A 13,453-nucleotide genomic window follows, 5' to 3' on the forward strand; every position below is an offset into this window, starting at 1 on the left:
CCAGGCCGTTAGATGGCTCAGTGGTCCTGGCCCGAAGTCAGGAAGACGAATTCAAATTCAGTGTTAAAGACTCACTAGCTGTGTGATACTAGAGGCAAGTCACTTGAACTCTGCCTTAATTCACTGGAGAAGGGAGAGGCAAACAACTCCAGTATCTTTGCCAAGACAACTCAGTTGTCAGCATTGACGTGTTATGGGAAATGATTGAATATAGTTCTATGAAGACCACCGGGCTAGGAATCAAGAAACCTGAGATCTGGAGCCAGTAGCCATCAACTAGCTGTGTGAGCCTGAACAAATTCCTAAACTTCTCTGAACTCTTTGTGAAATCAGAAGTTTGACTTTTAGGTTGCCTTACAAGTTTTCCTTAATCCTGTGACTCTTATTACAAATAATTTTTAAAGTGATGGCACTACACCTTTGAATCCTGTCCCCGTCCTCCCACTCCTTTTTTAAGTGGAAGACTATGCTATATTTAATAACAGATTTTCGAAATAGAATGTGTTTCCACAGCCTGTTTTAGTTGTTAACCACAACTACCACCGCCACAGAATCCCTGGAGGTTCGAAGTGGGCTTCAAGCGCCGGGCAGGCAGAGGGCATTCCCCAAAGGGCAGTTTTGGAGACCCGCGCAGAGCAAAGTTTTGCGGTCACGGTGCAGGCGGGGCCTCCTAGTGCCAGAGGGCGGTAAGACCGGGAGGCCGGCTCCCCGAGCTCAGCTGGGCACCCAGCGGAATTTGTATCCCCCGCTGGCGGTCCGTATAGTGAAGGCGTTGCCCTGGGGGAAAGCCAACGTGCGGATGGTGCCGTGGTCCCGAATCGGGGTGCGGAAGCAGGCGCTGTCCTCCAGCTCGCTATGGCTCAGGTTCAGGGCTCCCTGGCCGCAGTCCGCCCGCAGCCCGCGGAAGGCCCCGTGCAGGAGCGCCGGCGGCTGAGCGGCAACGTCGGGAGGTCCCGGCTGCAGCAGCCGGGGCCGCTTCGTGTCCCGGCTCTGCAGAGCAGCGTCGCACTGCTCCGAGATCTCCCGCAGGATCGCGTCCACCTCGGCGCCGTCCTGGCCGCTGGCGGTGAGCAACTCCTCCAGGCTCCTCTTGGCAGAGGCTTTGAGCAGGAAGGGTTCCGGAGCGGCCCTGCAATCCTGAGTCTGGGTGATCATCAGCTTCTGCGGTTTTAGGGGAAAGGGAATGGGATAGTGAAAGGAGTTCAGTCTAGTCTGGTTAATTGGTTTCAAGGGCAGCTCAGTTAACGCGACTTGTGCACGTACAAATTCGGACTGGGCGCAGAATGCGCAGTATGGCGGAGGGCAGCAGACAATCTCCCCAACTGTCCTTTCTAAGAAATGAAAAATGGAGAACATCTGCAAAGGAACTACTATCCGGCAGCCAGGGGCAGTATGAGGCTCAAATGAGATCATGAACGTGAAGCACTTTGCCAACCTTAAATTGCTATATAAAGGCCAGATGTTATTATCAGCTTCCAGGCACCGGGCCGCCACCTTGGTGATGACTTCATTCCAACAGCCTTTGCACTCCAGCAGAGCTCAAGCAATGTTTATAGAGCAATACAGGTGTGCTGGTAAATGTTTAACAAAGAGATGGAGTGTATACACTGACAATTTTAAGTTTAATCTATATTAGTAACACCTTCTGAAATTTAGACAATCAAAAAGACAAATGATTTTGTATAGATTGCTGATTCCTGTGATATAAATGCTCACTTTGAGATTTAACAATTTCTGGAAAGCTGGTCAAAGCAAACACAAGCACATCCTCTGGTGAACATGTATTGTATTATGTAGCGTAAACCCTTAAACCCCAACCCTCCACACACTTACATCAAGGACAGAAGCCAGATGCCGAGTCCTGCTGGCCAGTTCCTTTAGCTGAATGTTCCTTTCTTTCAAGGACGCAATCTCCTCCTGCTTCTGGGTCAGTGTCACATGCAGCTTCCAGGCAAGAAGGGAAGTACAAAGAGGATTGCATGATAGTCATAGGTACACCACACATTCCTAAACAGACATTTGGGAGTCAGTGGTCCTATGGAAGAAGAGTCTTGGGATTGGATTCAGAGGATTCTGTTCAAACTAGCAAGGAAGTATTTGAGCCATCTGCTTTACTTCTCTAGTTTCCTCATCTGCACAGTAAGGGATCCTTTAACATTCATTTTTAACATTCCCTGCATGATTTAGATTTTTTATGCATATTCTCTTTGGCATTCTCCCGACTAAATCAACATTGCATGTCAAATTGTAAATATAAATGCATAGTAAAAGGCAAGAGTCAAGTGGTGTAGTGGATAAAGGGCTAATCTCAAAATGAGAAAGACATGAGCCTACCTATAATATACAGGATGTCTCAAGTCAGTGCAATTTAAAGCTTTATTCTTTATTTAAGTGATTAAAACTGCACCCAGAATATGGGCTATCAGTCAACCTCTGAAAGCTTCAGCTAACTCTTTAAGGCTCTAAGTTACAGGTGTGGTGCTGATTTATAAAGACAGGAGGAGGTTACACACAGGAAATTTCCCATATCAATGAAATAACACCAAAAGAAGAAAATGAAAGAGATACATAAACTCACAAGAGCATTTACATGCCATTCCAAGGTCAAGGGTAAGTCTGCACTGTCTATCTCCACAACAATTTAACAGGTTTTGGATTTCATAGATAGATAGGATTTGGAAGAATTGGGAAAGACAAGAACTATCAAAACTATTAAAGCACTTAGTTGATTGTCCTTCATTCTCAAAGAGGACCATGACTTCAGGGAGGTGATGCAAGTGAGTTTGATTGAAGTTGGGGAGAGCTGTGCAAGGTCACCTGACTCACTTTCTCCTCCAGAATCATCTGGGTGCACAGTGGTCAATATAGAACAAGACAATTGCAGACAACTGGATGAAATGGGATACCCTGCCTTTTTTAAGCTGAAATCTTTGGAGATACCAATTGAAGGCACTTGAGAAGGTTGGGGAAAGAAGCTTCAAATCACACCTATTATCTTCCAGAGTCCTGAAAAGGATTTAGGCAGGATACTGTTACTCCTGGGATTGGTTACCCCTACTCCCATGTTCTGATAATCCCCCATTCCCAAACTCTGGTCTCCCTACTTGATTATTTTCTACCAGGGCATCTCCCAGGGCTTTCTGGTTCTGGTCTGCCACTTCTTTCCAGTACTGCTCCGGATGAGGAACACCCTGAATGCTCATGGAAGGCGCAGGGTGCTCAGGCTGGGGAGAAATGCAGGAACCAAAGGGCGAGACATCGCAGGAAGGGAAGGAAAAGTCTTCAGGACCCATGGGAGATGACATCAAAGATGATGGGTCTGTGGAGCAGCAGATGATGGCATTAGGTGTCACTGATTAGGTCAGTGTAAAAATTACTACAGATTTCTAATAAAATCTTGGGAAAGGTATAATATTTGGAGGAACCTTTATCCACCCAGTCTATCTTTTAAGGAAACTGGACAACAGATTAGGGAATCATCCCTTGTCCCAATGTCTATCTTTGGAGATTCTGTGACTTCTCTCTCCAAAATGGATAGGAGAGAACCATCTCCCTTTAATTCGGAAGCAGGTAATAACAATAACCTACATTTGCACAATTTTTAAGGTTTACAAAGGCTTCACATACCTTCTTTCTTTTGGTCCTCTAGCCTCCTTGAGAAATTTAAAAGGGGCAGACATTATTAAAAATGAAACCATGGCTCAGAGAGCTTGCCTTAGAATAGGAGACTGAAACTACAATAATTCTAATCTACATTTCTTTCTCCTTGGATCTGCTTCTCCATCTTACCTCAGCGAGCTGCACAACAGATAGGTGCTAAAGCCCTTCGATTCAACAAGTGCAAAAGTCGCAACAAATCATCACTTAATTAGGAAAATGGTAGAGGGAGAGTCGGGGTTGGCAAAAAGTTGCATTTTTTTAGCTGTTATTTCATATTCACTAAATGCTACCATTTAGGGTTTGAAAATTTTCTCCTCTTGTCAGAAACACAAGAAATTACCCACTGAGGAAGCAACACAGGAGCTATACCACCGTCACTAAATGTAAATGGATGATGGATATAGAGGGGAACTCTCTTTGACTGGAATGTTGGCTATACTTCAACTGCCAAAAAATCCCAATAAGCAAGCAAACAAAAAGACCCTCATACCAACTTGCCTGATATGAGGTTATCCACTGCATCCCTGAAATCCTGCAGATCAAATTCGGGTTCTGTTTGTGGACAGTGGCTCTGAAACAAAGTAGAAAAGCATCACTGGGCTTAATCAAATCATTCTAACCTCAGTTGCTTTATGGCCAACCCTAATTTATGTACATCTGCCTTTTCTTGCGCCCCATCGCTAGTTCGTACACACACATACACATTCACGTTAACACAGCCCCCCTACCTGAAAATTCAAGCCCCATCCTGGACATTGCAAATAGTAGGCTTGCATTGTCATGAGCGTGCAGGATGTATAGGACGCAGGGCGAAAGTGGAGGAGCTACCAGGCTTCCTGCCACACAGATTGCCAGGGGTTGGGGTCCGAGCAGATACGGGGCTGTCTCCCGGGGACCCCTTCGAATGCCAAGCGCTTCGTCGGAGCCTCCGGGGAACCGCTTGACCCCCGCTGCTACCTTATTGGCCACCACACGAACCAATCACCGTCCTCTATCAGGGCTCCGTGCATTCCTCCGGGGCCAGTGAAACATTAACCAGGACTTGACCCTCTCAACTAGCTCAAGTTGTGCCCGGCAGACGTGCCCGCGGCATCTGGATCAGGGCAAACACGCGCACCGCCCGCAGCCCCTCGTGACCTCCTGCACCCTTAGCACGGACTTCCCTCCAAATCACGCTTTAGTCCGCGTGAAGGCGAAGCAGCCTTCTGCTCCCTTCCTGCTAAACGGTGCGGTACCGCACAGGAATAACAACCACAGGAACAGTGGATCCGGTCCGGAGTATTTGCTGATTAAGCGGTGACTTTGTACGGAAAGGGAGACAAACGCTGTTTTGGTGGGTGCAAGCGGTCTGGTTCGTCCTAACTGATGCACTGCACTCATCAATTCAAAGATTCCGGGGGGAGCCAGTGCTGTAAAGTCAATGTGTTTTAATAAAAAGAATCCCGAATTTTTACTGAGTCCGAGACTAGGACTCGAGACTCTTACATTGACCTAGGACTGAAGTAAGGTAAGTCACGTGTCCCTCTTGGCTTAGTTTCCTCAACCGCAGAAGAGAGGAGGCTAAATTACTTAAAAGGTTGTTAAGCTGGGGTCTGTTAATTTAAAAAAAAAAAAAAATTCTGATAACTGCATTTCAGGAGAATTGGTTTAAAATACACAGGAGCCTGCGAATTTTATTTTACGTATTTAAAAACATTATTCTGCCAAAAGGATCCAAAACACACACCAAAAAGATTAAGAACACCCCTCTGGAATAGAGGATTTCTAAGATCCCTTTTCAGCCCCAAGTCTGTGATTTATGATAGAACACAGAAAATGCAGTGAGAAAAACACTGGTTTAGGAGTTAAAGAAGCTGGGCTGGAGTCCAAACATCTCCATTTACCAACTCGTGACAGTTACAATTATTTTCTCTAACCTTTAGCTTTCATATTTGTATAGTATATGTATATGTATATAGTAAAGAGGTGTGCGTTGTTATTTTTTATATATTATATAGGCTACTCCCTAGCAGCCTGAAAGTATTAACATATGTCTCCAAATATCTCCCAATATCCGGGAAAGAGCTAAAGTATATCAGTCACTGGAAAAGAGAATTCATTGATTCTTGAAAAGTCAGTGTGTGTGTGTGTGTGTGTGTGTGTGTGTGTGTGTGTAAAGGGCAGAAGGAAAGATAGTATAAGTGAGGGAATACTCATCTTATTTTGTTTTGTTTTTTACAGAAAGAATACAGTTGAAGAGAAGCAGCTAGATGGCGCAGTGGATAGAGAATCAGCCCTGCAGCCCTCTTTGTAGTGGCTAGAAACTGGAAACTGAGTGGATGCCCATCAGTTGGAGAATGGCTGAATAAATTGTGGTATATGAATATTATGGAATATTATTGTTCTGTAAGAAATGACCAACAGGATGATTTCAGAAAGGCCTGGAGAGACTTACACGAACTGATGCTGAGTGAAATGAGCAGGGCCAGGAGATCATTATATACTTCAACAACAATACTATATGATGACCAGTTCTGATGGACCTGGCCATCCTCAGCAACGAGATCAACCAAATCATTTCTAATGGAGCAGTAATGAACTGAACTAGCTATGCCGAGAAAGAACTCTGGGAGATGACTAAAAACCATTACATTGAATTCCCCAATCCCTATATTTATGCACACCTGCATTTTTGATTTCCTTCACAAGCTAATTGTACAATATTTCAGAGTCTGATTCTTTTTGTACAGCAAAATAACGGTTTGGTCATGTATACTTATTGTGTATCTAATTTATATTTTAATATATTTAACATCTACTGGTCATCCTGCCATCTGGGGGAGGGGATGGGGGGGTAAGAGGTGAAAAATTGGAACAAGAGGTTTGGCAATTGTTAATGCTGTAAAATTATCCATACATATAACCTGTAAATAAAAGACTATTAAATTAAAAAAAAGAGAGAGAATCAGCCCTGAATTCAGGAGGACATGAGTTCATATATGACCTCAGACCCTAAATACTTCCTATCTGTGTGACCCTGGGCAAGTTACTTAACCCTATTTGCTTTAAAATAAAAACAAAGACTACAGTTGAAGACAAAACTTTCCTACATTCACCAGGGGTGTGATATATGTGTCCAAAAGTCTGACTGAAACCTATATCGCCAATAATCACCCATTCAATAGATTTGCATAAAATTCCACTAATAACCATTGACTGCCCCTTCTTTAAAAATGCAAAAACTCCTGGAACAGGATTAACACCTTAATATGCATAAATTTATGAAAATACTTTACTCAAAATGGAGAAAACCTAGGCAGCCATAGGAGTACTTCATACCAGGGAGAAGTGTGTATTATGTAGGCATGTATGTAGAGGAATAGGAATGGACAACAAAAACAGTTAGCTCGCTTTTGAATTTTGCTTAGGGTCAGTTCTTCTTTAAAGAGTCAGGTTTCTAACTTTGACAAGAGTGTCTATGGGATCCAGGCACCTTGTCAATTGCACCCCCATCCCCACTCTCATGTGTTACAGTGGCCAGAGACTTGGATCCTTCACCATTCTTGCTACAGACACTTAGGCACCAATCATTTTGTAGCATTTTTTAAAGTAGATTTATTAAAAGTAATAGTTAAAAGTATTTTTCCCTTCACCCTTCCCCTAGCCTGTTATATCAGATGACTGTCTACCTTGTTCACCACTAAATCCCAGTTACTCACCAGTCTTCCTCTTTGTAAAAGCATTTAAGTCACAAAGTTAAATCTATGGACATGAAATTAGGAAAATTTGAGTGGGAATCCCACCTCAAACATTTACAAGCTCTGGGACATTAAACAAATAATTTACCTTCTCTTAGCCTCAGTTTCCTTTGTAAAGTTTCATCTGTAAAATGAGGATATTGGATTTGATGGCCTTTGAACCATAAGGACCTACCTAATCTGATCCTATTATTTTCTCCTTTGAAACACAGAGAAAGGAAGTTAGGCAGCATACTGGGTACCAATGCTTTAATTTAATCAGTGTTTTTTTTTTCCAAATTATAAAATTCAGGGCAGCTAGATGGCATAGTAGATAACCCATCCACCAGGAGTGAGGAAGACCTGAGTTCAAATCTAGTCTCAGATACTTAACACTTACTAACTGTGTGTCCCTGGACAAATCACTTAACTCCAATTGCCTCAGTAGAAAAAAAGGAATTATAAAATGCTCTGGATCTGAAAGGGTCCTTAGAAGTCATTTGGTCCATTTTATAAGTGGGGAAACTGAGGACCTGACACTTAATAGGTGCTTGATAAATGTTTGATTGGTTGATAAGAATAAATTCAAGGTAAATGGATAAATTAGTGGTAAACCTAGACTGACCAAACCTCTTTTTCACAATATTATTCTACTTCATTCTACCTGACTTTGGAGTACAAACCTCTCCTGAGAACTCTCCTTTTTAATATCCTTTTCTCAGGGAATTCCAGGTCAGTCCTGAGGACTATAGGATCCAGTTCTAAGTAGCTTAGTACACTTAGTAGTTCAACATTAAGGAAGTGGCCTGCTGGGAGCTAGCTTGGTAGGAGAGGGAGGGATGTTCAAAAAAATAGTAACTAGATGGAGCAGTGGATACTGCACTGGTCCTGAAGTTGAAAGGACCTAAGTTCAAATTCGACCTCAGACACTTAACACTTACTAGCTATGTGACGCAGGGCAAGTCACTGAACCCCAATTGTCTGGACCTATAGCTATAGCATTCTAACCCAGATCTCCTGATTCCAGATTCACTGTGTTTTCTAGTGAAGACATTTCCTCCTAAAGTAAAAAAAAAAAATGGCATTTCTTTTCCCCTAAAGAAAAAAATGAGAGAGCAGTTAAATGGCACAGTGGAGAGGGCAAGGGACCTGAAGTCAGAAGGACAGAAGGACTTGGCTTCAGATCTGGCCTCAGACACTTACTAGTTTTGTGTGACCCTTAGCAAGTCACTTGACCTCAATTACCTCATCAAAAAAGAAAAAGAAAAAAATAAGATATAATTAAAAGAAAAAATAAGATCCCACTACTCTGTGATCATGGAAATTAAAATTCTGTATACCCTCAGTAAAAATTTCCAAAATAGCTTTTCTATGTTAATTGTAAAATAAATGGATAGGAGGAATTTTCCTTTTGGAATTCCTCTGTAATTCAAGATCCACTTGAACAATATTCACCTGTGCCTTTAGGAGAAAAGCCTTGGTCCCCAGATGCCCTCTGGAAATCTGAAGCAGCTTGGATTAGGGGTTTATTGAATTTGCCAATCAGATTTGGTTTAGGTAAACTAAAGAAATTAGACTTCCCAGCTAGGAGCTGAGCATCTAGCTCAAATGTTTGTTGGTTTAATGATCTCTACGTTCTTACTAAAAGATTCTTGCTCATCTCCATAGAGTCAACTAGGGAATTGTCTCTGAATGCTATTTGTCAAAGATTCCAGGCTCCTAGGGAGCAAATCCTTCCATCCACCATCGTATCCCAGGTTTTGAGCCTCAAAATATAAACCATTACCCGAGGTCACAGGGCTATGATTATATAAAATAATCCTAATGTACAGTTTCTTCCCCTCAGACCTACATTTCATCCTTATCTCGTCTTCCTCGATATGGTGCATCCCCATCTCAAGTGGGATATCTCAAGTGTCTATCTCAAGATAGCCCAGTATCATTGCCGAAGGAAAGAAATTAGATTCAGCATGGATGAAGAAAGAGAAAAATATTTAGGAAGCACTTTCTTCTACTTCCAAATCTCTGTCTAAAGAATCTTTATACACTTCCTCTTCCACCACTAGCCTAAAAGGTGAGTGACACAAATCTGGAAATCCTCTTTCCTATTGGAAACTCTGATTATCGTTGTTCACCACAACCCCGGGAAAGCTGAGGTCCTAATAAACTAAAGGGAATAAAGGTGAGGGAGAAAAACAGGCGGGGAGGGTTGTTTTTTGTTTTTTAATTAATTTGCCATTGCAGTTAATGTGTCTCCTTTACTCAGCCAAAACACGGCTCCTTCCTTAGAAGGCCCCTTAGGGGCCCCCTACAGCCTTAGTTTATTTTTACTATGGGCAAGACCTCTTTACACCCTCAGCTCTTTGCACATTTTCTGACACAGAGGAGACGCTTAATAAATGAGCTGTCGAATTAAGTAAGGTAGACATGGGAAAAATTCCTGGAGTATGAGAGCCCGCGTTTAGGGTTGCGGGAGGTGAAAGGATGGATGCAGAAGGACTAGGAGGATTAGAGGAGGTACCTGTGACGCCGCAGCATCACAGCTAGGGGAGCTCTCTTCGTGGAGGAGTGAGGAACAATCCGCGAAATCCTGCCAGTCAATCGTAGTCAAGGCTGGAAGAGGAAGAGAAGGGAGACATGGGTAGAGAGCCCCAGATTCTTGTCTCCCCTAGACAGGCATTCTCCGTCTCATCCTGCATCCCTCCTTTTCCTGTTTCCCGAGATTTAAAAGGACAGAGTAAGACACTATCCCGGGCTTAGAGAGAGAAGACGGAGCTGGGGGCAGACGTGGGATTGGTGGCTTAAAGGCTAGGAATATTGAACAGAATCAACATTCCAAGTCCCGGGTGGGATGTTCCGAACCTTGCTCACCTGGCAAACTTGCCAGCTCCGCTTCCGGGGGGTCGGTGTAAACTGAGATGGGGCTGCTGCTCTCAAAGAACTTCTTCGGGGGCACGAACTGAATTGGGAAAGAAAGGGCGATGCTGGAAACCCCTCGTAGTAAAGTCGCAGACACTCCCCATCCTATGCTCACCCCGACCCCCGACGTGCCCCCAGAGCCCTGGTTATGCTTCCACGTGCTCCCTCCAGTCCCCTCTCCGCACCTTTTCAAATTTCTCAGTTTTCCTGAGTTGCCGGCTGGACAGATCAAGCATCCTATTGGGACAGATACTATCGAAGGCTCTCCGAGCCCCGATGCCCCCAATGGAGCCGCCTCCGCAGTTCTGCATCCACCTGTCGGTTTGGTTCCAGTTGCGGGAAATTTATCCTCCTTAACACTGACCCGGATGGGTGGGCGCCCTGGCAGTCAGAGCTCTGCGGGCTTTAACCTTGGTGCTGCAACTGGAGGCTCAGCAAGTGGGTGTGTCGCGGGAAAAAATGGGGCCGGAGAGTAGCAAGAAGCTGGGAGGGGGCTACGGCAGAGACAAGAAGAGGAGGGAGGGAGGGCCTGCAGGGATTCCGAGTTGGGAGGGGCGGGTCTGGACCTGGGCGCCAGAGGTGGCGCCTTCATCTCGGACAATCTGCGTTCTGGAGGAGGCGTGAAAATTCAACCTGGCAACAGGGCTTCCCCCGGGAACCTGGGCAGCCGAAGCCCGGGCCGGCTAGCGCCCTTTCGGCAGGCATTGGCGCCGCCCGCCGGGCCACCCGACTGCAGCTGAGAGGAGGAGGGAGGAAAGAAGGGAGGAGACAGAGGAGAGCAAGAGATGAGGATAGGTGTGCGACAGACGGGGTCCTCAAGCCCTAAACTTGTGGTTGTCTCTGTTCCCCCTTGCCACAATCCTTTAGAGGGGTAAACTGAAACTACAGGATAAAAAAAGGTCTCGGTGAAAATCGATTCTCTCTTCACCCGAAGTCAACTCTCAAAAAGAGCCTCAAGGGGGAAAGTGCTGAATAAATACAGAATTACAAAAAATGAAGGTACCAAAATTTTAAAAGTTAGAGTCCTTTCTTGGCCCTGTGACGTGAAGAGACAGGCAAACAAGCAGCCAGACAGAAACAATAACTTCCTTCTCAGGATCAATTAAATGCGACTAGGGGAAAATTCTCTTTAGCAGTAATAGGATTCTTTCTTTGTTGTTTTTTTCCTCTTTGGTAGTAAATAGGATTCTTTCGAAGAGGGCTTCCAAATCTAGAGTTACTCAACGGAAAGGTCTTTAAATTACAAAAGTTCCTTTCCCAGCCCTAGAACTCATTGGCCAATGGGGGTCAAATCACTCTTAAATCCCCTCCTGGCTCATCACTAATCCCGTCACTGGATGAGCAGAACATTCCGCTCTTTCTTGCCTCAATTTCTCGATTTGGACAAGAAGCAAGTGAAGATGTAAAAAATTTGGGATGAAGCAGTGGCAAGGAACTGGAAACCATCAGTTGAGGAATGGTTGAATAAGTTATGGTATATGAATATTATGGAATATTATTGTTCTATAAGAAACGACCAGCGAGATGATTTCAGAGAGGCCTGGGGAGACTTAGATGAACTGAGGCTGAGTGAAAGGAGCAGAACCAGGAGAACGTTGTACATGGTAACAAGATTATGTGATGATCAGTTCTGATAGAAGTGGCTCTTTTCAACAATGAGATTACTGAGGCCAATTCCAATAGACTTGTGATGGAGAGAGACATTTGCAGCCAGAAAATTATGGGGACTGAGTGTGGATCACAATATAATTTTTTCACCTTTTGTTGTTTGCTTGTTTTCTGTTTGCTTTCTCATTTTTTTTCTTTTTGATGTGATTTTTCTTGTGCAGCATGATAAATGTGGAAATGTGTTTAGAAGAACTATACATGTTTAGCATTTATTGAATTACTTGCTGTCTAGGGGAGAGGTGGAGAAAGGGAAGGAGAAAAATTTGGAACAAAGGTTCTGCAAGGTTGAAAACTATCTTTGCAAATATTTTGAAAATAAAGTTATTTTTTAAAAACACCCTCAGACTGAGCCTGGGGTGCACTAACCCTGGAAATAATGGGAACTAGAATTGCATGGCTAATACAATTGAAAAACAATTACTCAAACTTCATTTTAGCCTGCTGCAACAAACTAAATTTTATTATTTAAAGTAGCGATTTTATAATTTTGAGCTTATTCTTGCTTCTGCCCACTCATCTGAAAGTAAGCAAATAGTGAATTGCTCAAAATATAAGCAGCAAGAAGGATGAGAATTTGGATGAAAGAAACAAAGACCTGAATGAATCCCAAGACGGATAAACAGCCTGCACAGCATAAAGAATGTGTTAGATAAAATTTCACTATCATTACTGGTGTAAAGTGGTTGTGAGCAGTTCCTTTGGTTGCATGATTATTCCCAGATACTGTTTGAAAAGCATCTGTTCCCATTCTCCTTCTTGGAGGGTTATTTTTGGGGAGAGAGAGAGAGTGTAACCTGGAGGGTTCTTTGGTAAGAACACTAAGAGAGAGGTTTCTGAAGAGGTGAAGGGCTATCTGTAATATCCACAGCAAATCACTCTCTTTGGAAGTCAAGTTCAACACAAGTAAAAAGAGTGGATTGGACTGGAGGACCCCTTCTGAGAAGGGATAGGAAAGGATTAAATACCCATTAGATCAAATAATTACAGATTTAGAATTTAAAGGGAATCTAGAGGCCACAGAGTCCAGTCCCCTTATTTTATATAGAGATAGTTTAAAAGTGATTTGTTCATGATTACACCTAGTACCAAAGTTAGGTTTTATGACTTCTATGGCACCAAGACCTTTCCCAGAAAAGCTCCTGGTTTGTAAGAAAAATCATAGGAACACAGATTTAGAGCTGGAAGGGACCTTAAAAGCCATTAAGTCCAACTAACTCCCATTTTGCAGATGAGGAATGTGAGGCACAAAAAGAAATCAGGTTTTCTATATGGATGCTTTAATTTTAAAAACAGAATGAGTGAAGACAGGCTTTGAGAACAGTAGTTTTCTTTATGCATGTGCAACCTCAAATGCAATAACAGAATTACCACATTGAGCACTTTTTAAATGGCAAACTTTTTGAAAATTGTCAGGGTTAAGAGCATTCCACTCACAAAAATTATCACGTTTCTTGACTGTTTTCCTATATGTAAAATGGACTAATATGACT

General features: G+C 43.3%; 1 protein-coding gene across 1 annotated transcript; it reads right to left on the minus strand.

Annotated features, from left to right (window-relative positions):
• Nucleotides 1–714: 714 nt before the first annotated feature.
• On the minus strand, nt 715–10,606 carry MCIDAS (multiciliate differentiation and DNA synthesis associated cell cycle protein). Its single transcript, XM_003759365.3, has 7 exons — nt 10,481–10,606; nt 10,248–10,335; nt 9,898–9,989; nt 4,159–4,231; nt 3,105–3,319; nt 1,834–1,944; nt 715–1,161 (listed from the first exon to the last, which is right to left on the minus strand). Exons 1-7 carry the CDS (start codon nt 10,604–10,606, stop codon nt 715–717), a joined length of 1,152 nt encoding a protein of 383 aa, XP_003759413.3.
• Nucleotides 10,607–13,453: the final 2,847 nt, after the last annotated feature.

Source organism: Sarcophilus harrisii, chromosome 1 (assembly GCF_902635505.1).
Source record: "Sarcophilus harrisii chromosome 1, mSarHar1.11, whole genome shotgun sequence".
In the NCBI taxonomy this organism is placed as follows: domain Eukaryota; kingdom Metazoa; phylum Chordata; class Mammalia; order Dasyuromorphia; family Dasyuridae; genus Sarcophilus; species Sarcophilus harrisii.

Excerpts from the sequence above, each read along its gene's own strand:
- MCIDAS (XM_003759365.3), bottom strand. The coding sequence starts at position 10,606 with ATGCAGAACTGCGGAGGCGGCTCCATTGGGGGCATCGGGGCTCGGAGA. Across the intron at positions 9,990-10,247 it reads GGAGCTGGCAAGTTTGCCAG|CCTTGACTACGATTGACTGG; the intron begins GTGAGCAAGGTT and ends TTCCTCTTCCAG. Across the intron at positions 4,232-9,897 it reads GTGATGCTGCGGCGTCACAG|AGCCACTGTCCACAAACAGA; the intron begins GTACCTCCTCTA and ends ACTTTGTTTCAG.